General features: G+C 36.5%; 1 protein-coding gene across 6 annotated transcripts in view; it reads right to left on the bottom strand.

The window, feature by feature from the left end:
- The window catches only part of CNOT4 (CCR4-NOT transcription complex subunit 4), a 147,248-nt gene that overhangs the window by 62,493 nt on the left and 58,078 nt on the right, over window positions 1-26,677 (bottom strand). For all 6 annotated transcript variants that reach the window (XM_040471878.1, XM_040471880.1, XM_040471879.1 and 3 more), the window contains exons 2-3: window positions 19,535-19,800; window positions 5,641-5,838 (exon numbers count right to left, since the gene is read on the bottom strand). In XM_040471878.1, the coding sequence (XP_040327812.1) occupies window positions 5,641-5,838; window positions 19,535-19,708 (372 nt within the window). In that variant the 5' untranslated portion in view covers window positions 19,709-19,800. The remainder of the gene's footprint in view (window positions 1-5,640; window positions 5,839-19,534; window positions 19,801-26,677) is intronic.

The following is a 26,677-nucleotide window of genomic DNA, read 5'->3' as shown; positions in this document are numbered from 1 at the left end:
CTTTATTCAGAATTATACTAAGAGTTGTTTCGGAAAAATCACATCATTGGCATTTCATGGTACCTGAGTTGCCAATACAGATACCTGTAACAATCTGCACTGTGGGTGTCACATTCACAGTGATTCTACAAAAAATGTAAGTATTCCACTATTTTATTGTATACTTAACAATAGTATGTCCCAAACCTGAATATGCATATAAATCATCCAAGGATCTGGTAAAATTGTGTATTTGGATTCAGTAGCTCTGGGGCAGGGCCCGAGTTTACATAATAAGGACCCAGGTGATACTAATGCTACCAGCCCAGAAGCTGCACCTTGAACAGCAAGGTCCTAGAGTAGGGGTACCCAAGCTTTACATGTAGAAATAGTATTGTATAATTATTTTCCTCTTAATACTTTTATTTCTTTACTTCATGAAAGTCAAGGAGTGTTATAAAATATTTTTTAAAAAATGGTTACTGGTTCGGATAAGAAAACCACTGGCTTATGGAAATAGTTTCTGGCCAATATTTGGCTACAAGACCTTCAATACAACATAAGATTTCTGTATAACTACACTGACATGTCACATTGGAGCCAGAATGATTATTTCCAAAGCACAGATCTAGCCATGTCACTCTGTTCTTAAGAACATTCAACAGGTTTCCACAGCCTTTAGGATAAAGTGCAAACTCCTTGGCGTGGTTAAAAACCCCTCATAATCTGTTACTACTTACCTCGCCAGCCTCATCTCTCACCACTGCACTCTAATCTTCCAGCCAAACAAATCACTTGCAGACTGAGATCTTTCTCATCCAGAAGCATTTGTATAGTTCCTGTGCCTGAAGCACTTTACCCCAAAGACAGCAGAAGAGTACATACCTCGCCAGCAAGATCGGGTGCTCTCTCTTGTGCCTCCATAGCCCTCAGTACTACTCATATTACAGTAACTGTTAGCTTGAAACTAAGCAGGGACCACGTCTGTATTGGTGTATACTCAGTGTCTTATACACTGCCCAGCGCATGGTACCCCATAAATGCTTATTGAAAACGGAACAATTTTAACACTGAACAAAAAGAATTACATGGATAAAGAACACCGATGGGCCTCAGAGTATTAGCAAATGGCCCTATGGCTGATAAGAAATGGCTTGCCCAGGCAAGGGAAATTTAAATAATTTAAACTTTCTATATTAAGTTAAATATTCTAGATTCTGGGGCGCCTGGGTGGCGCAGTCGGTTAAGCGTCCGACTTCAGCCAGGTCACGATCTCACGGTCCGGGAGCTCGAGCCCCGCGTCAGGCTCTGGGCTGGTGGCTCGGAGCCTGGAGCCTGTTTCCGATTCTGTGTCTCCCTCTCTCTCTGCCCCTCCCCTGTTCATGCTCTGCCTCTCTCTGTCCCAAAAATAAATAAAAAACGTTGAAAAAAAAAATATTCTAGATTCTGTCTAAAGATACAACTAGCAAAACAGTATTCTAGTGAATAAAAAGTATGGGGAATAGGCAGAATACCCTACATATCACATTATCCGTATATTCAATGTCATATATTTACTTCACAGTGAGCCAGCTTTAATACTAATATAGAATATAAAAGGCTACACGACAGGGGCGCCTGGGTGGCTCAGTCAAGTGTTCGACTTCGGCTCAGGTCATGATCTCAGGGTTTGTGGGTTCGAGCCCCGCATCGGGCTCTGTGTTGACAGCTCAGAGCCCAGAGCCTGCGTCAGATTGTGTGTGTGTGTGTGTGTGTCTGTTCCTCTTCCCCCACTTGCTCTCTGTCTCTCTCTCTCAAAAATAAATAAACATTAAAAAAAAAAAAAAGACTACATGACAGAATTATAAATGTCCAATGGCATGCCAAATGTTTAAAAATGTCTTCCTCTAGGGGCGCCTGATGGCTCAGGTGGTTAAGTGTCCGACTTCGGCTTAGGTCAGGATCTCATGACTCATGAGCTTGAGCCCCGCATCGGGCCCTGTGCTGACAGCTAAGGGCCTGAAGCCTGCTTCAGACTCTGTCTCCCTCTCTCTCTGCCCCTCTCCTGCTCTCACTCTGTCTCTTTCTCAGAAATAAACATTAAAAAAAATTTTTTTAATAATAAATAAACGGTCTCCCTGTATATTCTTTGGGAACACAGTCAAGTTTTCATGGGCACTACAGAGAAAATCAAAACCTCAGTAAACAGACAGAAGGATGAATGACCAGAGAAATGGATGGACAACAGACCAATGATCAGTGTAAAACACTAGAATAGGACCTTTAAGACCAGGGGATTAGAAGTGGGGGCAGGTGGGGATGGGGGTGGGGGGTGGGTCCTAATCCCGGCTCTGCTATGAAACAGCTGTGTGATCTTAGGCAAGTCACTTAACTTCTCTATGCCTCAACTTCTCATTTGTAAAATAACATGGTTCTGTCTTTAAAGTCTTTTAGTTCCTCAAACAAGCTACTCTCTCAGACCACCACATACCTGGGACACACACTTGTCCTTATCTGCGGCCTAGGGAATCCCTAGTAATTCTTAATTATCCTTCCCTCAGGAAGGCTTTTTGTGGATATCTATAGTAGCCAAGTCCCCTATTGTTATATGTTCCCCCAAAACTCTGTACTTCTCTGTCTATAAATGCTTAGCACAGTTACAAGTACTTAAATTCTGTCTTCCCAACAGTTATTAATTACGAGTAGAGACTGGGGTGCCTGGATGGCTCAGTTGGTTGAGCATCTGACTTAAGCTCAGGTCATGATCTCACAGCTCGTGAGTTCAAGTCCCACATCGGGCTCTGTGCTGACAGCTCAGAGCCTGGAGCCTGCTTTGGATTCTGTGACCCCCTCCCTCTCTCTGCCCCTCCCCTGCTCATGCTCTGTCTCTCTGTCTCTCAAAAAATAAATAAATGTTAAGAAAAAAAAAGAGTAGAGACTGTGTCTGGCTTGCTGAACTACTTTATCTACAACATCAAAGTATCTAAAACAGGGTAAAAATTCAGAAGTTAATTTAGAAAATGAACGAATTAGGTTCCAGCAAATCCAAAATTTTAGCATTTAGAAGATAATTACCTCTAATCACTACCTCTAACTATATACCATAACTTCTAAAATAGTTTTTTTTTCTATTTATCAATAAGTGAATACATTTGACAATCAATCGTGGTATTAAGTTTTTTGAGGCAAAAAATTATTTTCAAAATAATCTTGAATTTTTCCTAAACTCTCCTGTTAATCAGAATCCAGTCAAATACAGGGTGCCTGGGTGGCTCAGTTGGTTAAGCATGCAACTTTGGCTCAGGTCATGATCTTGCGGTTTGTGAGTTTAAGCCCCGTGTCAGGCTCTGTGCTGACAGCTCAGAGCCTGGAGCCTGCTTTGGAGTCTGTGTGTCCCTCTCTCTCTCTGCCCCTTTCTTACTTGTGCTGTCTCTGTCTCTCAGAAATAAATAAACATTTAAAAAAAATTAAATTAAAAAAAAAATTCAGTCACACACCAAATTGTTCATCATCCAAAAATAACAGGGAGCTCCTTTAACCTGAAAGTTACCACTAGCAATTTGAAACTTCAAGTTTTCTAATAAAGCTGACTTTAAGTTTTCCAAATGGAAAAGATTATACACACAAATTAAGAGGATGTGTTAAGATATTATTGTTTAGAAATGGTAGGATTGAGTAAATAAAACAGTGGTCTCTGGTCTTCCTAGGGTTTCAAGTGAAATAAATGAGAGAAACCAATGTTTAAAAAAATTCAGGGTCTTCTCACCAAGAACACTGATTTCAAAATATAAAACCAGTAAAGTGATTTTTTTTTTTAAGGCACATTTAGATTCATGATAAGGTGTCCTCTCTCACTAGTCACCACCTAGATTAATTTCTTTCTGTGTAACAGTTCTTCAGATTAACGTTACTGGAGTTATGTTTTGAAGTGGAAATAAGAAATCTCTGTAAGTAAATAGAAACAAATCACAGAATACAAAGAGGAGGCAGAAAACCTATAATCCAAACAACAGACTGAGACTATGGCTTAATTTTAGCCAGCTTTCGGGCATTGCTCCCTATGTGCCTCCAGTATTATAGGTGACAGGACCCAGGATGTATTAACACAGTCAAGTACATGCATATCCAAGATTTGTCAAATCAAAATAAAAGTTCCATTCATTTACTGGAATACCAGTTTCAGAAAGCACAAGTAGACTCTAATCAGTAAGATCAGTAGGAGTAAACAGAGACAGATAAAGTAAAAAACTTGCAGAGGCAAGAAGGGCCCTTTTTTCTAGTTAGAAAAAAGACAAGAGTTGAAAGGCGAAGACAGAAGGACTGGTGCAAAGTTGGAGTGGTGTTCAAGAAAATGGTCACAAGTGAAGTGGGATTCTGCCTGCCTGAGGAATTAAAAAGAAAAAAGAAAGAACTGGCTGTTGAGGTTGAGCCACAGACCTGAAATGAGCTCTCATCCTTAAGAGCCATTGCTGAAAAGTCCTTTCCTGTGGAATTCTAGACCAACCCCATTGGTTTTGCAAAGAACCTGGTCTCCTGAAGGACTCATGCAACCCACTAATGCCAGCATCCCTGGACTTCGGTCCAAGTAATTCTGGAGTTGCCTCTATGTTTATTGCCAATGAGAAAAGCCTTCTTGGTAAGGTCTCTCTGACTTTCTCTTCTACTGATCTCGAAGCCCTTCACAACCTCAATTACACAGTAAACTTAATGTTTACACTCGTTAAATTTCATTCTTCTTGGGCCATTAGCCCACTTAGCCAAGTGTGAAGATTCCCACCTCCCTAAGCATATTCACTATAACCTTCCCTCTTAATGGATACCACGAGGAATACTACTCCAAATTCTTCTCGAGGGGTACCTTTGGCAGAGCCCCCAAATCCAATTCTCTCCTACTCAAGTAAACACTCTGGCTGTGAATCAGCTTCTATCTGCCCTCCCATCAATCTAGTCAGCACCTCCTAATACATCAGAAACGAAAACTTAGCAGATATACTTCCAAGGGTATCAGGGAAAGTTATGAGCTCAGTGTTACTCTTACAGCACTGGTGGTGAAAGGAGAAAAAAGAGGTAATAAACAGAGGGGGTAATAAGGTCTGCTCTGCCTCCAAACACACACCACAGAACCCGGTCCATTATTTTCCTTCATCAAATTCTCCCTCTTTCCCCAAACTTGGCTTGAAATGAATGAATAAAGAATGATGGTACAGCGTAGCAGTAGTTCTCTAACTCTTCTATAAGCAAGAATTACTACTTGGGCAGGATTAAAAAAATACAGCTCTCTAGTGGGTTCACGTAGCTGCATGCCCAGGACGATCCTTACACAGCTACAGAAAAGAGGAAAGAAACAGAGTAGTCATGTCACATGCTAGCCATATAGCAGTATAAAACAATTATCCAACTTTCACAGATTATTAGCACTAAAGGAGATTTTAGAGATTTAGCTCAACCACCTCGTTTTACAACTAAAGAAAAGGAGGCCAAGAAAGATAAAGACACTTGTCTAAGATCACAACTGGCCATTGGTTGCTTAGAGAGAATTAAAAAATCATTTCCCATTCTCTCCTAAGTTTTAATAATTTCAGGGAAATCCTGGAAATAGGCAAGGTCAGCTGTTATTCCCAAATAAGATAAGCAAAAAAGAAAAAAATGTCAAGTTGAGAAAGAAAACACAAGAGGGCTTACCTCAGGGTCTGCTAGGCGCTGAGACAGACCTACAACAAAGACGAGGTTTTTTTGTACAACACGTACACTAGCCAAATGTTTGCGATTTTCTGATATTTTCTGTTTTCTCTCATTCTGTTTCTGTTTTTTCTCATTCTTTATCCTCTGCAATTCTTCCTGGGAGAGTGGTTTATAAACTGCTGGGTCTTCTGGATATGGCTTTAAGCACAAAACAAAGAAGTTAGTATTAAATATGGAAAGACATAAGGTATATACATAAACAATGATCAAATTCTGGATGATGGGTATGTGGTTATTTGTTACATCTCCCTTTTTCTCAGTCTTCTTTTTTTTTTTAAGTTTATTTATTTATTTTGAGAGAGCAAGAGAGAGAAAGAAAGTGCAAACAGGGAAGGGACAGAGAGAGGGAGAGACAGAATCCCAAGCAGACTCTTCGCTGTCAGATGTGGGGGTTGGACTCATAAGATGTGAGATCATGACCTCAGCCGAGATCAAGAATAGGATGCTTAACGGACTGAGCCATGCAGGGGCCCCTCTCAATCTTTCAATTGCTTCAAGTATTATTTATTTAATAAATTTAAAATTATACAAGTTTTTTTTTTTTAATTTTTTTTGCAACATTTATTTATTTTTGCGACAGAGAGAGACAGAGCATGAACGGGGGAGGGGCAGAGAGAGAGGGAGACACAGAATCGGAAACAGGCTCCAGGCTCTGAGCCATCAGCCCAGAGCCCGACGCGGGGCTCGAACTCACGGACCGCGAGATCATGACCTGGCTGAAGTCGGACGCTTAACCGACTGCGCCACCCAGGCGCCCCAAAATTATACAAGTTTTTAAAAAATATTTATCTTTTTAGAGCTTAGCACAGACTATTTTTAGCACTAAACTTAAAATACTCCAGAATTACAAAGGTTCTACAATTTAAAAAAACACAACGGTGGTATTCCGTATAGTGTCCAGCAGAGTTGACAGGAAAAATCAAACATCTAAGGTGCTGTGGAAGAGGCAAAGAGTAGAAGTTACCTCATGTAAACTTGGCTTTATATACTATTTTCAATAAGCACTTAATGAAAACCTACTATGTGTTAGAAGATTAACGAAGTGCTTATTCTTCAATTCATTCTTAGAGGAAGATAAACGGGCAAATAAACAACAATCTGTAGGTTCTCTGGTTCAGGAGTTTGACTTTAGTTTCAACACTTAATAGCCATGTGGACTTAAGCAAGTCAATTAAATTCTATGTCTCAGTATCCTCACAAGCTGAAAATAATCTTAAAGGTGGGGGTAAAGATAAAATAAAGCAATTATTGGGGTGCCTGGGTGACTCAGTCAGTTAAGCGTCTGACTTAGCTCAGGTCACAATCTCTGAGCTCGTGAGTTTGAACCCCGCGCGTCAGGCTCTGCACTGACAGCTCAGTCTGGAGCTTGCTTCTGATTCTGTGTCTCCCTCTTGCTGTCACTCCCTGTTTGTGCTCCGTCTCTCTGTCTCAAAAATAAACAAACATGAAAAAAAATTCACAAAAAAATAAAGCAATTATTATCATGACTGGCACATAGTAATCCCTCAATAAATACTAGCAATTCCAATGTTGTAATTTTTTCCTTTTTTGTCATTATAATATTGTTTTCATTGCTACTGTTAATGCCAAAGCTAACGGTTGTCTGAATAAGAGCTGTGAACTCACACTGCCTGGCTTTGAATCTTGGCTCCTCTTTACCATCTGAGAGACCTTGGCTAATTTATGTGACCTGCCTGCCTCAGTCATCCTTTCTGTAAAATAGGAATCACAGGACTTTATTAAGAGGGTTTCTGTAAGAGTTACAAAAGGAAATACATTAAAGTGATTAAGACTGTGTCCTATACATAAGCATTCAATAAATCGGTTATTATTACTACTAATAAAAAATAGTTAATAAATAGAAGACAGGACACATTAAATACAATCATATCTAAATGTGGATACCCAGAGATCCCAGAAATAGGAAATTGTGCCTATCAGAATACAGGAGTGGGGGCTAACAGAAATGATGACCTCCACGAAAAAAGTAGGAACAAGGTACAGTGGAGAGAGTATCCAAAAGCTTGAAACCCTGCTATGCTTTTAACATAAAGGTACTTTTCATCTTTTCCTATGTAAGTAAAACACAAAAACAAATAAAACCCCTCAAATTTGTGAACACACTCAGATTAATGCTGAAGGCAATTGAGAAAGTGAGACTTTTCTTTACGTTCCTCGGCTTCTACTGATAATATCATAAGGTCTCCAAAAACCCTGTTCTTCAATCTTCAGACATTCTTAGTGGTCCTGCAGGATCTAAGCACCCATACCATTTGATTCCCACATTTAAAAATCTGAATCTTCCAGCTAATTGGTCCTATGTGACATACTCTAACTTCCTTGCGAGTGGGAGGCAAATAAAACAGCTGACTTGGTAATCCATGACCCGAAGTCTGTCTCTAGGATGAAATATAAAGCTAGTAGTGCACATTTTAGGAGCTCAATAAATATTTGCCAAATGAACACCAATCTACTCTCTAAAACTGAAAAGTTAGCAATGCTAATTTTCCTTTTTAAAAAGTCTTAACTTTTCTAGAGGTTTCACAAAAAGTAGGAGAAGCATGCATCCCGTGAGCGCTGCTCCACCACACACACACCACCGTAAATACCTCCTCAGCAAACCCAGGGACAGGAAACTTAACAAGCTGGTACAAAGAGTGGAGGAAGAGAGGTGGACTAACAATGAGACAGAGACACATAATCTGAATAACTGCAGAGAGTGTGACCTACAAAGCGAGCAACGATAGTACTGAAAATGATCATAAAGAAAAACACATCTGGTCTACTTTTTGACTGAAACACATACACTAAACTTAATTTTCTAGAAATATAGCATCAGATGAAAAATTATAAGCAGGGGAGCTTTCTTTAAATATATTATTATATGTATCAAAGGAGTGTGAAGTATGTCACCTATGGAAAAGCAGTTTTAATGTGTAAAACATTTTTAATAGTGTTAATTTGATGATAAACTGCCAAACTATTAAGGTGGTTTATAATATAAATCACTTATTTTCTAATATAATATAATATAATATAATATAATCACTAACATATCACTTATTTTCTTTCATCTGTGTAGTTATGGTCCCACTTCTATTTCTAATGTATCTTTATGTCTCTTCTCTTTATTTTCTGATCTGACCTGCCAAGAATTTGATTATTTTATTGGTCTTTCAGAGAACCAGCTCTAACTTTTATTGAAATATTACTTTTTTCTATTTTACCAAATTCTGCTGAATCCCTGTGCTTCCACTATCACAATGTTTAATACTCTCTTTTGGTTTCTTAACCTGCAATAAGCTCACTCATTTTTGTTCTGTTTTCCAATAAATGTATTTACAGCTTTAACTTTGCCTCCTGCTAGAAATGATGTAACCTACCATATAAAGCTTTATTGTTTAACCAATATCTTAAAAATGATAAATGATCTGCAGTGAGAAGTCCCAAGCCAATTTCTGTATAAAAGTCAAAATCCAGAGAGGTAAGTGTAAAGTCTTTGTAACAACACATGGGGAAAGAGGGACAGCATTCAAAGCCCAGGGCCAGACCAAGATGAAGACTCTTTGGGGAGATCATCTCCATGTTAAGCTGAGACCCAGGCCTGTTAGTTTCAGGATAAGAACAAACTACAGAGAAGTCAGAACAAGATAAACAAAACAAAACAAAACAAAAGGGGCATAGAAGAAAATCAGTTGTTGAAGGAGAAGTTGTTGAAACCAATCTTAGGAAGATTTGCATCCTGGAGACTTAAGGTCTTTATACTTGGCCCCACCAAAGACCATTATGCTTGAGGCATCCCTAATGGCAATGTTCACAGTATCCAGCAGAAGCCAAATCAAAGTCTCTCTAGAGGAGGGTAAATCTACCTTGGACCCTGGAGAACCCTACAAATAATTCAATGACAACAACCAGAAAGCAGGCAGGCATAGATAATCAAGCACATAAAGAAAACAACATGAACAACCACCAGTAGAAACATTCCTCACAGACTTTAGTGGAATTACTGGATACAGATTTAAAAATAATGCTTATCTGTTTAAATAAATATATGATAAACTTGAAAGTATGTGCAGGGTATAAAAATCTATTTAAGATATATCAAGCATGAAAAAAGAACAAACATTACTTCTAGAAGGGCAAAATTTTAGAATTCAATAGACATATTTAGCAAAAGATGACCAAAAACAATTCAAACACAATATGAAAGATCAGAAGAAATAATCCATTAATGCATTAAGGAAAGAAAAAAAAAAAAACCAAACAAACAAAAAAACGAACAAAAAGCCAGAAAGGAAATTAAGAGACATGGAAGGTAGTAAAAAAAAAAATCTGAAAAATATTTAATCAGAGTCCCAGAAGAAGAAAGAGAATAAAGACAATATCTGAAGAGATAACTGATTTTTTTTTTCCCCAGAACTAATGAAACTCACCAAGGTACAGATTTAAGAAGCCCTATAAACCCCAAGCAGGATGAATAAAAAGAAATACACAACTGAGTTCTTCTTTTTGGAACTGGTTAATATATCCACTGTGGCCTAAGAGTCAATTTTTGTGTTCACTACACTTGTATTTTAAAGTTTTATACTAATTTGGAGTGCCTGGTTGGCTCAGTTGGAAGTATGTGCCTCTTGATCTCGGAGTCATGAGTTTGAGCCCCATGTTGGGTGTAGAGAAAGTAAATTAGTAATTACAAATAAATAAATTAAAATAAAATAGGGGTGGTGCCTGGGTGGCTCAGTTGGTTAAGTGTCTGCCTTTGGCTCAGGTCACGATCTCATGGTTTGTGAGTTTGAGCTCAGCATCAGGCTGTCTGCTCTCAACACAGAGCCTGCTTCACATCCTCTGTCCTCCTACCCCCACCCCCTGCTCCTCTCCCACTTGCCCGCTCTGTCTCTCAAAATAAACTTTAAATAAATAAAGTTTTGTGCTAATTTGCACAAAGTTGGATGCATGTACAAACACACATATGCTTGCTAATTGTGTCATTCAATATTTTCCATTTCCCTTTATTTGGTCTACTTCATCTATCAAATTCTAAAATATAGAAGTTAGAAGTCTCTCCTTTATGAAAGTGGATATAGTTTCTCCTGGTATTTATATCAGCTCAATATACTTCCATGATCTACTGTTAAATAAATAAAATTCCATGACTTTAGGGACCTTATAGCAGTAAAAATAATTTCTTCTTTTTCTTTTTAAAATGTGTTTGATCTTGATTTTGATTATGACTAAGACCAGTATTATTGCACTTTCTTTCCTATGATTTCCCTAGTTTCATTGATATTTTTCTGTGTATGTTCCTAAACAGTTCTACAAGGTTTACTGGGGAAAAAAGTAATCTCTCATTTTCTTCCTTCCCCGAACCTTTTCTTCCTTCCTTCCTCTCATTTTCTTGCTTCTCCCTAGAAATAATCCTGTTAGACTCTTAGATGATTATTTTGTCATTTACTATCACGTCATTAAATAAGATGCTTGTATGAGTGCTACTTGATCTTTTTAGTTCTAGATATTATCATATTACGCAAATTGAAAGCTTTCTTTCACCCAGCCTAACCATACATTCCAACTGTACTTTCTTCTTTAACAAAGTATTTTTTTTAACTTTGTTAAATGTTTATTTATTTTTGAGAGACAGAGAGAGAGGGAGACACGGAATCCGAAACAGGCTCCAGGCTCTGAGCTGTCAGCACAGAGCCCAATGTGGGGCGTGAACTCGGGAATGGCAAGATCATGACCTGAGCCGAAGTCAGATGCCCAACCGGCTGAGCCACCCAGGCACCATCAGTTCTGCTTTCTAGCCTTCCACCCTCATTTGGGTTAGGTCAATACTCACAATTACATGATTATAAAGTTCAAATGTTGTTTATATACTTCTACCTTCAGCCATGACACAGGAGATAGCAACAGACCAGGCCTACCAGCATAATCAACTAGAAAATGAGACAAAATACATGAAATAACTGTTTTCAGACATCAAACAACAGGTACCGAACAGCAAATCTGTGTCCTCTGAGAGAAGGGAAGTAACATAGATGAACACGTTGAGTGTCTGTCCCAGCTTTCTGCTCTTCTGGCGCTTAGCAGACCCCTGGCTGGGCCAACAATCACACTGAGCAGAGGTGACAGTGATCAAAACCTGAAGAGGCTGAGGCAACTGAAATTTATGGGGCAAAATATCACAAAGAGGGAAATGGTCCAAAAAGAATTCCAGAAATCTGCATAGAGGAATCCTGTGACAGCTAGTCTCCATTGGCGGCTCTCCAATAAAGATACTCTGTGATAGAGTCCAGGTCAATAATGAATTTGGAGAGGAAATAAAACAGAAGTAATACCAACCACGTGTAAATTTTTTCAGAATATAGAGGACAAGGAAACATTTCCTAACTCGTTTTATGAAACCTGTATTACTGTGATACCAAATCTAAAAACAATATAAATAAAATCACATATAAATACCTCTCATGACATAGACATAAAAATCTTTGTGAAAACATAAGCAAATTAAAAACAAAAACAGTAGTATATCATTATCAAATGAAGTGTATCCTTGGAAGGGAAGGCTGATGCAAAAATCAATCAACCTAAAGTACCATTTCAACAGAATGAAGGAGAAAACACATGATAATCTCAAAAGAAGCATAAAAGGCATTTGACAAAATGCAACACCCACTCATAATAAAAACTCAGAAAGCAAGGAAAACGTCCTCAACTTGATAAAAGCCATCTACAAAAAACTCACAGGCAATAACATACTTAATTGTGAAATACTCAACTCCTTCCCACTAAGACTGGGAACAAAGATACCTTCTATTCTTACCACTTTATTCCAATGTTATACTGGAAGTCTTAAGGCATCTATTTAACAAAATCAATTGTTCTATGTATGAACTGGAAAATCAAATTTTTAAAATACCACATGCCAAATCTCAACAAACGTAAAATAGTTACAGGTAAATATAACAAAACATGCTATATACTACTCCATATGCTGAAAACTACAGAACATTGTTTTATAAATGTTTAAAACCTACAGAAATACAAAGATAAACCTTACTGATGAACTAGATGAGTCAACATTTTTAAGATGTCATTCTTCCTCAAATTGACTGGTTTATTCAATTCAAGCTCAATCAAAATCCCAGTAGGTTTTTTTGGATAAAATGGCATACTAAATAAAAAGCTTATGTGAAAATGCTAAGGTCTTAAGATGCCCAAAATAAATTCTATAAAAAATAAGTCTGTGGGGGTGCCTGGGTGGCTCAGTCGGTTAAGCGTCTAAATTCAGCTCAGGTCATGATCTCACAGTCCATGAGTTCAAGCCCCGCATCGGGCTCTGTGCTGACAGCTCGGAGCCTGGAGCCTGCTTCGGATTCTGTGTGTGTCTCTCTCTCTCTCTCTCTCTCTGACCCTCCCCTGCTCATGTTCTATTTCTCTCTGTCTCAAAAATAAATAAAAACATTTTTAAAAAACATTAAAAAAATAAGTCTGTGGGTGGATGTGGAATGTATTCTAGAAATAAACTTACACATTTATGAGCAACTCATTTTTAAGAAAGAGTTCAAAGATATTCAACAGTGAAGGAATAGTCCTTTCTACAAATGCTCCTGTAACAATGTATCAGTAGTGGGGGGAATATCTGAATCTCTACAACATATCTGAGCCATGCAGAATACCATTACTTTTCTTTTCCTGCACAACTTTTGTTTGCTCTGATTAGATCTGTATATGTTCATTAGTAATTCAACCACCAAATGTCCTCCAAACGTTGCAATGGCCTCACAACACATTTCTCTTTTAAAACACCAAGTGTCCTCTCATTTTTATCTTTTTGTAAACCACCGCCCCTTGCAAATTTCTGATCTGCCACATTTTGAGTTGGCTGTCCTTATATGAGGCACAGCTGCCATCTCTCCTATCATCTCAGGAATCCCATTGTAGTAGTCTCTCTTGTGTTTGATTATCTCTTTGCTTTATCACACATACTCTCTTCATTTCTTCATGTTGGTGAGGCATATTGTGCAGTAGATTCCTGAGAGAATCTCAGGAAAGAGATGCACGGAGGGTAAAAAAAAAATTTTGAGATCTTTCAGGTCTGAGAATGTCTTTTCATGTACCTTCACAATTAACAGACAGATAAGGAGTTCTAAGGTGAAAATAAATTTCCTTCAGAAGTATCTTCTAGCTTCAAAACTTGCTTTTGAGAATTCTGAAATGATTCTGATTCTGGATGGTCATGTGTAACCTACTTTTTTCCTCTTTGGGAGCTTGCAGACTTCTTTGTTTTCAGTTTTCTGTTATTTAAAAATAAAAAAAAGTTTGTGCCTGACACTCGATAGGCCTTTTTAATCTGAAAAATCCTTTGGTCCTGGGAATATTCTTCAATCATATTTTTGAAGATAACTTTCCTTCTGTATAACTGTGGTCTATTTCTAGAACACTAACTTATTTGATATTTAACCTCCTGGATAGATCCTCAAATAAAGCTATCTCTTCTCTCAAATACTCTACCTCCTTTGTCTTTTTGCACTGGTTTTTAAGAGATCTGCTCAATTTCACCTTCCAACTCTCTCCTTATTTTTGCTATATTTTAATTACCAGTAACAATGTTTATCCTTCACTGAATTTTTTCAGACTATCTATCTTGTTCTTATTTCACGGATGCAGTATCTCCTATTATTTCTGAGATGAAAATAATAACTTTGACAAAGTTCTCATCTCCTTGGCCATTATGGTTTCCACTGTGAGTCAGTGTTGTATGATGCTGCATCAGTACCTGTGTTCCCAGGTATTTTTCTCTGAAATGCTGCACTAAAAGAACTTACAAAGGCAGTCTAAGGAATGACCAGGTAACCTGTGACTTTGTTTAGGGAAATACTAAGGTCCTTCTGAACCCATTAGGCTCAACAACTAGGACCGAACAGAAACATTAAACTCTCCTAGTTTTTAAAACCTACCCACCTCTCTGCTTCTCAAAAGTATTAAAGCAAAGTGGACCTTTATGCAAACAAGCAGGTTTCATTTGTGAGTCCAAACCAGGGCTTCCTTCAACGAACTCCTCACCTGCACTTCCAAGTTTATTTAAATCATCTCAATTTGCCATTTCACAGTGTGACCTCTACAGGCCACTTTCCCAGCAGAGTTGGGCTATGTGTGAATGGCGGCTTCCTGGACTTCTACAAGCCTTGGCAACACTGTGCTCCTCTGCGTTAACACAACCGCTGAGGCTAGTCTCTAGAGACATACAGACTTGCTGGTCCCTGAGATGGGCTGCTTCGTAACCACAGGTGGCACGTGTGCTCAGCACACTTTCTGGCAAGGCTCAGCCGGGTCTCAGACTCCAAGACTCTCCGTGGTCTGCACCGGCTGCTGTCCATGATCCACTCCGGCCGGGAGACAAGTAGAAGCCAGGTCCAGTAGTCAGGAGACCAAGCAGAAGTCCTAGCAGTTGTGGTTACGTTAAGTCAACAAGAAACCGAAAAACTTCTTCCGGGTCTGACTTAACAATAACCACCCCAGCTAAAGATTATAACTTGGAAACCCAAAAGGAGGTTGTCTCACAATTCTTTTTTTTTTTTTACTTTTGGTTTTTTAAATTTATATCCAAGTTAGTTAGCATATATTGCAACAATGATTTCGGGAGTGGATTCTTTAGTGCCCCTTCCCCATTTAGCCCATCCTCCCTCCCACAACCCCTCCAGTAACCCCAGTTTGTTCTCCATATTTATGAGTCTCTTCTGTTTTGTCCCTCTCCCTGTTTTTATATTATTTTTGTTTCCCTTTCCTTATGCTCATCTGTTTTGTCTCTTAAAGTCCTCATATGAGTGAAGTCATATGATTTTTGTCTTTCTCTAATTTCACTTAGCATAATACCCTCCAGTTCCATCCACGTAGTTGCAAATGGCAAGATTTCATTCTTTTTGATTGCTGAGTAATACTCCATTGTATATATACACCACATCTTCTTTATCCATTCATCCGTCCATGGACATCTGGGCTCTTTCCATACTTTGGCTCTTGTCGTAGCGCTGCTATAAACATTGGGGTGCATGTGTCCCTTCAAAACAGCACACCTGTATCCCGTGGATAAATGCCTAGTAGTGTAATTGCTGAGTCATAGGGTAGTTCTATTTTTAGTTTTTTGAGGAACCTCCATACTGTTTTCCAGAGTGGCTGCACCAGCTTGCATTCCCTGTCTCAAAATTCTTTAAGAGAATTCACACCCTTAGATAATCTCTCATCTTTTCTATTGATCCTTTCTCGTGATCTCAGCCAGTATTATTTTGTAAATAACATTCCATATGCTAACTCTCAAATTTATATTTCTATAACAGAACCAAACTTGAATATTCACCAATCTATCCAATATCTCCACTTAGATTTCTAATAGAAACCTCAAACTTAACATGTCTAAAATTGAATTTCTGATCTTCTCAAAAAACCTATTCCTACAGTCTTCTTCATCTCAATGGCCATCCTTTACTTAACAGTTGCTTTAGTCCAAAACCTTAGTCACCATTTCTTCTACTTGTCCTGTATAGTGAATATCAAACTTTATGAATCTTTGTATGTCTGGAAAATGTTTTTTTTTTTTTTTTAAGTTTATTTATTTTTAGAGAGCGAGTGGGGAGGGGCAGTGAGAGAGAGAGAGAGAGAGAGAGAGAGAGAATCCCAAGTGAGAGAGAGAGCCCGGTGTGGGGTTTGATCTTACAAATTGTGAGATCATGACCTGAGCAGAAATCAAGTGCCACCAAGGTGCCCCTGGAAAAACGATTTATTATGCTTTTACATATGAATGAAATTGACAATTCTTCAAAGTTATTCACCCTCAAAACTTCGGGGAAAAAAATTCTCTGTAAAACAGAAACAATGGTATCAGTTTTATTCTATAGTCTATGTATTTTTCTCCCATAAGCTTTTAGAACTTTGTCTTCTAGATGTTAAAAATTTCACAATTATATAAATAGATGTTAACATTTTTCAGTCATCTTGTCTCAGACTCACACAGCCCTTCTAAGGACAACTGCTTTTCATGTGAAATTTTCTTCTAGTGGTTCTGTATTTCTTCCCATTCATTCTTATTTCACTGTTTCTGTAGCTTCTCTTAGCAGATTAGAAAACAGTGTATCTTTTTTATGCTGCTGAACTTTTCTTTCATGCTATTTTCTATCTTTTTTTTTGTACTATATCCTGCAAAAAAAAAATACTCAGCAAGATCTTCCAACTTAATTTGTTCTTTTATTTTCTTTTCAAATTTTTATTTAAATTCTAGTTAGTTAACATACATTAATTTGTTCCTGCGTTCACTCTGTTCTTAGCCCACCCATAAGATTGTTCATTTTCAGGATCTCTAATTTGCTCTTTAAAAAATGTTCCTTCTGCATTAGATCTGCCATTCTTTTTTATCTGTTTGAGAAGCATCAGTGACACTTTTAAATGTTTCTTTCTGTTGGCTTACTTATGGTAGGTTCTTTTATTTACTGCTTTTTTGTGCTTCTCTTTCATAATGTTGGTATTCCTGAAATGTCTGTTAATTCTTGGTTGTAGCAATCTTTACATGTAAGAACTCTGTCAACCAGTCTATAAATGTTATTTCTGTTTACTGCAGGATGCTCTTTTGTGACTGCAGAGAGGACAAGGTGGTGGTATATCAATAATTCATCTTCTGAGCATAGGAGGTCTTAGTTCCTCCAGGGTATCTTCATCCACCTTAAGGCTCTGACCCAAATTTATAACCAGTGTTCCAGAGAGAGAGCATCTGTCTGTGCTACATGGCATAAAAGATGGGCTGGATCCATATGCTGCTTCAGTGCAACACTCAAGCAACCACACTGATATTTTCCTTAGGATCGTAAAGGCATCACTACTCTTACCTTTTCTCAGCAGCCTTATCTTGAGTACTTGTTGAGCTAATGTTTCTTTCTTAAAATTGATCCCAATGGCATACTGTCTTTCAGATTCTCCACACTTGCTTGTCTTCCCAGAAAGGGACCCTACTACTGATAACCAACTTTGCTAAAATTATTTTATTTTATCTTTAACATGTTTCTACTTTTTTCTCTACTTTCTAAGAATTTAAGGTGATTCTGGGTAATCCCTTAAAACTGAAGTGAATTTCTTTGAAATCTCCCCACATAACTGATTTTTCTCTAATGACAACTTAACAATTGGACTTTCTATTAAGACTCTACTTCAGGGGCGCCTGGGTGGCTGAGTTGGCTGAGCGTCTGACTTCGGCTCAGGTCATGATCTCACGATTCATGAGTTCGAGCCCTGCATCGGGCTCTGTGCTGACATGATGGCTTGGAGGAGCCTGGAGCCTGCTTCAGATTTTGTGTCTCCCTCTCTCTCTCTGCCCCTCCCTAGCTTGCACTCTCTCTCTCTGTCAAAAATAAATAAACATTAAAAAAAAATTAGAAAAAAAAAAAAAAAAAGACTCTACTTCACAGTACACCAAAAGAAAAAAAAGAGAAAGAGATAAACTTAATGAAGTCAAAAAAATTCACAAGCCTTATAGTTTTGGGCTATACTAAAAGTCACCACTTTCAACAAAATAGTTCAGTACAATTATCTTCTAACGGAATGACCAGGAACCAATTTTTAAAATATGACTAAATGTTTAAAATCTACTAACACAAATTTATTATAAACTTTGACCAAAGCTAATATTAAGGTTTCAGTTACTTCTCATTCACATTCTTAAAGTATATTAACTATACAAAAAGATACAATATATACATTATAAATATCTATTACAAATGTTATATATACTATGTACAAATAAAGTATATATATAATATATATGTAATTATGCATATTATTTAACACTTAAATAGACCTAACCTTTTTTCATTCATGTAATATATACTGCATGCCCACTAGATTAAAAAACAACAACTCAATATTGCACTGCCTTCTGAGACATAATTCCTCCGGTAAGGAAATTCAGAGATAAAATAAATATCCTATTTATCTAAATAGATAAATCTAAAACACATTCCTGCTTTCTTGAGATTTGGTAGTAATGAACACAAGAGCTCTTTGAAATAGGTAAACAGTGAAGGAAGTTTAAATCATACTAACAGACACCGGAAAACAAAGGCAAAAGAAATAGATATTTGCATTAAGCCCTAGGTCACCTTCAAAATAAAATGCAGCAATCCTACTCACTCTATTAAGTCACTCACTACACTGTAACTATTATGCCTACTTATTTAAACAAGACCCAGAAAGATTAAAACTCACAGAATTTTTTAGCCTTATATTTGAATTTCAAACCTACTGCCCACTAGCTGATGATACCTGGGGACAAGGTACTTAAAAGGCCTACTTTCAACGTACAACAGAAACAGCATTACAGCCTCGAGTTATCATAAGGACTCAACAAATGAGTAACCATTACCTTCTGAACCAGGATTTCTCTGTCATTTTAACCCATAACCTCTTTTAGTAAGCATCAAACCATCTTCCCTATTTTGTACTAGAAAATTAAAGTGAATTTCCACCCAGGTGAAAGTGTTTTTTCCAATTTCACACCATCCAACCTAAATCCACTGCCTCCCTACTCCTAATTCTCTTGAACATCCAGTGCCGCGGATCTTTTTAATCTCTCCAGATAGGAAAACTAAAGGTTAACCAGATAGATTATGTGACTTTACCAAGGTCATACTATTTCATTGTATCTTAAAAATATAAGGCTGCACATAAAACCGCCTGATGTTTGTAGATTCTTTTAAATCTACTTGCTCATTAGGTTAAATAAATAAATAAATAAATCTACTTGTTCATAAGCATGGGAGGAAAAAACTACACAAAGTTACTCTGAAGTATTTACCTTTCTACATGCAGGACAAAGCCCATTTTCATCAGTGCGAATTCGATGCCAACAAAATCGGCAAATCTGATAGCCACAGGTGCAAGGGAAAAAGTTGATATCATCTATCTCCAAGGGCTCCATGCAAAGAGGACATTCCACAGGGTCTTCCTTCGCATCAGGACTGCGAGACATCTTCACGATTATTGAACAGCAGCAAAAGTTTATAATAACTTAAGGGAGAAGGAAGTTCAGCACTGAGAACTAAACTGTAGAACTTCAAAGACCTGCATGACAAGAAACAAAACATACTGTTTACTACTGAAAATGGCATTTCAAGCATCAGGAATCATATTATCAAAAAATTTGGAAAATATTAAACAAATTCTGCTATCATCTCAGAAGAGATTTCAGAATGGAATTCTGAAAATTTTTTTTTTTTGAAGGTCAAAATAAAGTCTAGCATTATTCACCTTTTGGATTCAATATAAAAACAAAAGAACTTTCTTTTTTCTACATCTAGTACTAAATCACAGCACATTTTAGGGGAATAAATAATACACATCCTTAAAATACACTTTAAACAGTCTTTGACCTAAAAGTTAATAACACTGCCAACATAACCGAAGGAGTATTATAGTATTCTAAAATGTGTCAGAAAATAACTATGTTTACAAAATAAACATAAAGAAACAGAAAAGGTTTCAGTCATCTATAATTACATGTTAATATCAAACTTTTACCACAGAAAACAAAGACCTGAAACATACGCCAAAGAACCCAATGTATACAACCAAATATGTATATTATGTCAATGAAAATTTCTGGTAAAATAAGCACATAAAAAGCATTTCTATGGTAATGCTACAAAATTGTACAAAAAACAGGAAGGGGAAAAGAACCAAATAGATTCCGTATTCCAAAGTCTTTTAAAAAATTAAATAATTTTTAGGGGTGCCTGGGTGGCTCAGTCAGTTAAGTGTCCAACTTCAGCTCGGGTCATGATCTCGTGGTTCATGAGGTCGAGCTCAATTCGGGCTCTGTGCTGACTGCTCAGAGCCTGGGGCCTGCTTTGGATTCTGTGTCTCCCTGTTTCTCTGCCTCTCCCTTGCTCATCCTCTGTCTCTCTCTCTCTGTCTCAAAAATAAATAAAAACATTAAAAAAAAACACTAAAAAAAATTAAATGATTTTATATTTAAAAAATAAAAAAATAAACTGAGATACTCTATAAATAGTGGGTTTCAATGTGGGTTTTCTACATACCATAAAATTTCAGAATATTAAAAACCATAACATCTGAAGGGCATTTTAGAAAATGATTTGGTAATTTTTCTAAGATGTATTCCTGACAATGCCTGTGACTTCAAAATATCTCTGCATCTAGAAAAGAATATTTCAAGTGTTCCTTTTGACATGAAAGTCTTTTCTCCAAGGCTAACCCTGTAAATAAAGTCATTTTTAGAAAGGAAAAATAAAAAATGAATAAAAATTAAATAACTTATTGGGGTGCCTGGGTGGCTCAGTCAGATGACTCTTGGTTTACACTCGGGTCATGATCTCACAGTTTGTGGGTGTGAGCCCTACAATGGGCTCCAGACTGCTTGGGATTCTCTCTCTCTTCCCCTCTCTCTGCCCCTCCCATCTCTCTCTAAGTAAATAAATAAACTTAAAGAAAAAAAGAATTACTAAAATTAATTTATCTCTTTAGATTATGGACAATTGAAAATACCTGGGTAATAATCTAGGTTAAAGTCAATGGTAAATTAAAACATTAGGTTGAAATCGCTATTTTTAACAGTATGCAAAATAGAAGTCAATGCCATCTTTTATCAAAATAACTCAGGTTTGTTGTTTTTTTTTAAACATAATTCAACAAACTGATTCTAAAGTTTACACATGAAAGAGTAAATGCATACAAATTGCTGTGAAACTTCTGGGGGAAAATGAGGGAATTTGTGCTGTCAGATACTGAACTGACTACAAAGGAAAAGTAATTTTAAAATATGATACGGAAAAAAAATAAAACTTTGATATGGGAACAAATACAGACAAAAAATCAATGAACCTAAATAAAGACTCTAGAAACAGAACCATGAATTTATGAGATTTTAATATTTGGTAAAAGTGACAGTACAAATCAATATAGCAAGGAGAGACCAGTTTAAAAAGCAATAATAAAATTCTGTTTTATCTATTTTAAGGAAAAAAATGGTATATATCTATTCTATTATCAAACCCGAATCATCTGTATAAAGATCCATACATTGAAATAAACAGACTAAAGTATAAGAAAAAAAATACAATTTTTAAAAGTCTTGTGATACAGAAGATCTTCCTAAGCGAAAACAATAATTCAGAAGCCTTAAAAGATAGATTTAGCAATGTAGAAAGAAAACAAAAAAAATGAAAGGTAAGCAACAGAGTAAAGGATATATTCACTACATATAGTGAAGTGTTAGAGTCCAAAATATTTCCAATTTTAAAAAGGCAATTAAGTCAAACAAAATAACGAGAACAGAAGATGATGAGTAATTCACAGAATTACAAATTAATTACAACATATGAAAAGATGATCAATCTCTTTAGTTAGTAAAGAGGGAGACAACATTTTCCCCCCATCGACCTGTCAAAGAAGACGGTCTCCTCAGAAAGTAAAGATTATCACTGATCCAAATTCTTTGCAGAGGAAATGAGAGCACAAAGAGTCCCTTGCCTTAAGCTGCACAGCTATTAAGTGGCGCAACCTAGATTTATTCCAGGAAGTCTTAGCCCCAGAATCTGCACTGTTAACCGTGCCTTCACACCACCTTAGAATCTATCCCACAGAAATACTTGCACCTGTGCACCTAAGTACTTTGCTCTGTGATTTGCAGCTGTTCCTAGAGAACTGCAAAGTAACAGTCCATCAGCTGGGAAATCATTAACTAAATAATGATATAGCCATAAACTGAATATATCAAATCAGAAGCTATTACATACACTTTTGAGTTTTTAATTTGTAAAAGCAAGCTGGAGACTAACCGACACAAATTTACAATTACTTCGATATAAATATGTAAATCCTGTATGTGTATATATTTGATGTTTCTCTAAGAAAATAAAGCACATAAAAGATTTTACACAAAAGTGTTACCATGTCAAAAAAAGACAAAATGGAGGTAAGCAGGAGAGTTTTTTTCTGAAATTAATTTTATTTTCAAAATTTTATTTTAGAAAAACCTATATTATCTGATTTGTTACAAAATATTTTTGCATTTCAAACACAAACCTTAAAAAAAAAAAGGAAATTACTTTCATCACCTTTTGAAAAATTAAGTTAAATCTGTCTTTTAATAATTAGAAGGAAAAAAATGAAATACTTTCCTATCATTCTATATTTTAAAATAAAAGTTTTTTTTTTTTTTTAAAGAATACGTATTTATAAACAATTCAGGAATCCTGGTTTGCAAGAGCCAATTGTGTCACTATCAGTTTCTTCATATAGAAAATGGGGTTTAGAACTAATTTCTAACAGCTCCTCCAACTTGAATGTTCCAAACTGTACCTGTAGAAAACACACACTCAAACACTGGTTTCACCAACAGGAAACTAATCAAGGGGTGCTATCTACACTTCTAATGTACTTCTGACGACAGGACATTACTTTCATAACAATAGCTTACTCAAGTTTTAGTGGAGTAATTTATAGGATGCTGGGAAGGAAAACAATACACTGGGATTTATGAATTGAAAAGCTTTCTAGAGTAAATTACCATAAATAAAACATGACATACTGAAGTTTGCTTTTTGATTGCTTCTGTTTCATAAAAAATTTTTAAAAGTCTGCGACAGTATGTATCTCCCAGTTTAGAGGAAAAGGGACAAAACAGCAAGAAGTCCCTTAAGATGATTAATACAAGTGCAAGTGCATTTTATACACTTCTAGTACCATGGAGATGTGCCCAAGTAATCATAAAAACGGTGAAATCTAAGAGGGAAGGCTAATGTGGTAGAACATTGGAATATAAGGTAAAAGAACAGATTTCTGCTTCATCCCTTCCACTAAATAGCTATATAATCTTGGATAAGACACTCAAAAGCCGTAGGATTCAATTTTTTCATCTGAAAAATGCTGAGATGCAAAATTAAATGAAATTTCAAGTATAGAGAAATTTCTGTTAAACCCACTGAACTAAGCTTTAAAATTTTTTTGAATGTTTATTTTCAAGAGAGAGAGACAGAGACAGAGACAGAGACAGAGACAGAGTGAGTGAGCAGGGGTAGGGGAGGCGCAGAGAGAGGAAGAGACACAGAACTCTAAGTGGGCTCCAGGATGTGCTGTCAGCACAGAGCCCAACCTGGGGCTCGAAATCAGGAACTGCGAGATCATGAGCTGAACCGAAGTTGGAAGTTTAACCGACAGAGCCACCAAGGCGCCCTGAACCAAGCTTTTAAAATAAGCTTTGCAATAAACTCTCTCCCCTCCAAACACTTTAGCCCAAATTTTCATTTAGGGAAAAATAATTTTATTTCATAAGCCAGTCAATTAATATTAAAATAAAAATAAAACAAAACAAGGGGCGCCTTGGTGGCTCAGTTGGTAAGTGTTCAACTCTTGATTTCAGCTCAGGTCATGATCTCAAGGTCTGTGAGTTTAAGACCCACATCAGGCTCTGTGCTGACAAGTGTGGAGCCTACTTGGGATTCTCTCTCTTCCTCCTTTGTCTGTCCGTCCTGCACATGTGTGCACACTCTCTATCTCAAAACAAATTTAAAAAATTAAAAAAAAAAAAAGAATGCCCTTTCTAAAATAAAATAAAATAAAATAAAATAAAATAAAATAAAATAAAATAAAATAAAATAAAATAAAGCACAATTAGATTATAAAGGGATAAGAGGTAGAAAGAAAAGATATTTTTAAATGAAAAAGGAAAGTCAATGACTTCCTAAATGAGGTGTGGGGGTTCTTGGGACAAAAGTGATTTGGTTTTGATTCAGTAACTAATTGTGCAAAAAAAAAAAAAAAAAAAAGTGCATTTTCACATACACCATGTAAAATTCAGTGACTTGGTAAGAATACATTACCCCCCCTCTATATATGAAACTGAGGCTAAGTGGTGACCCTGGATATAAGTGCTAAACACACAAATCAAAAGTAAGATCCCCATCTTCAGAACCCATGCCCTTTCCAACATGGTTAAGGCAGAAATTATGATCAATGAAGCCACAGCTGCATATCTTGGTGTATGAAGTGCAAGTTTCCAAAAAGTAAAAATGTTACTTTTTCAAAAACTTCAACTACGGAAAATCTCTACGTCGTTACCTGAGTTCTTGTTCTCTGTATCAACTGCCACTAATACCACAATACAGTATAAATTCTGACATAAATAATAGTGCTCCTGAAACACCAAAGAGATCACATTCCATATAGTAAGTACACATAATAAAAATAATGCCATGCTCAAAAATCACTCATAAAGTGCTGCATCCATGGATCTGTGCATAGGACCCTGTTCAAAAAATGTATACAAAAACATAACTGTAAGTTGCACTATAAGCTAACTTGGATGTGAATTAAATAAAAATATTTTTAAAAAATAATTAAATTAAATTTAAAAAACCTTAATTGTAAAATATAAAGTGCTGCAGCCACTATGGAAAAGAGTTTGGTAGTTTCTCAAAAAGTTAAACAGAGAATTAGTATGTGATCCATTTCTGGATATACACCCAACAAACCGAAAGCAGGGACCTTGAACAGATACTTGTACGGCAAAGCTCACAGCGGCATTATTCACAATAGCCAAAGATGGAAACAACCCAAGTGTCCATCAAGAGATGAATGGAAAATGTAGTGTATACACAGATATTATTCAGCCATAAAAGAATAAAATTCTGATGCATGCTACAATGTAGATGAACCTTGAAAACATTATACTAAGTGAAATAAGCCAGTCACAAAAAGATAAATATTTTATGATTCCACTGATATGAGGTATCTAAAATTCTTTCACGCAGAAAGTAGAATAGAGGTTGCCAGGCTTGAGGGGAGGGAGAATGGGAAGTTATTGGTTAATGGATATAGAGTTTCTGTTTGGGATGGTAAAAAAGGTTTTAGAAACACAAAGTGGTGATACTTACACAGCATCGTGAATGTACTTAATGCCACCCAACTGTACACTTAAAAATACTTAAAATGACATATTTTAGCTTACATTTATTTTATTATTATAAAAATCAATAAAAATATAAACTATACACTTAAATGTGGTACAGAATAAACAGCACTTTTGAAAAAACTGAGTCTGTGGTTCCATATTTAAAGTCATTAATATTCTGGGGCGCCTGGGTGGCGCAGTCGGTTAAGCGTCCGACTTCAACCAGGTCACGATCTCACGGTCCGTGAGTTCGAGCCCCGCGTCGGGCTCTGGGCTGATGGCTCAGAGCCTGGAGCCTGTTTCCGATTCTGTGTCTCCCTCTCTCTCTGCCCCTCGCCCGTTCATGCTCTGTCTCTCTCTGTCCCAAAAATAAATAAACGTTGAAAAAAAATAAAGTCATTAATATTTTAATTTTTTTCCTACCTAGTAGCTTAATTTGTCATAAGTTAAATGTGTATATGATGCAATTCCATTGAATAGTTACATAAAAGTTACACTCCTGAATAAACTATACAACCAAAAGTATGCATACACTGTAACAACACATAATGGAAATCTATTTATAGATGTGACATCCATACACACACTTTGATAAGTATCTAGAATAGCATCTTAAGTGTCCATAAAAACCATACATTCAATATATGCACAAAACTATAAATGAACATGTTTTAAAATCTGGAATAAAGTACACCACCCCACTTAGAGTTTACTCAATTACTGTTTTCTAACTGTGAAATTTTTATTTCTTTAACAATCAGTCCGTTCTCAGTCCACTGTCACTGGAATGGAAACTTCAGGAAGGCAATTACCTGGTATATCATATTTACAATGATATACCAAGCAGTTACAAAATGGCTGGTGGTAAATAGTAAGTATTCACTTATTTGATCAAAGAAAACTGAACAAAAGAAGGAATAAATTATTTGTTGTATGTCACTTATGACTGACAACCGTTTTCAAAAATCGGAAACAACACTCTAAGTTGTCCATTGTTTCTGTACTAGGCTTTTATCTTACAAAACATGT

This window comes from Herpailurus yagouaroundi, unplaced genomic scaffold (assembly GCF_014898765.1).
Source record: "Herpailurus yagouaroundi ecotype Mexico unplaced genomic scaffold, PumYag 100, whole genome shotgun sequence".
Classification (NCBI taxonomy): domain Eukaryota; kingdom Metazoa; phylum Chordata; class Mammalia; order Carnivora; family Felidae; genus Herpailurus; species Herpailurus yagouaroundi.
This window is presented reverse-complemented; position numbering and strand designations above follow the sequence as displayed.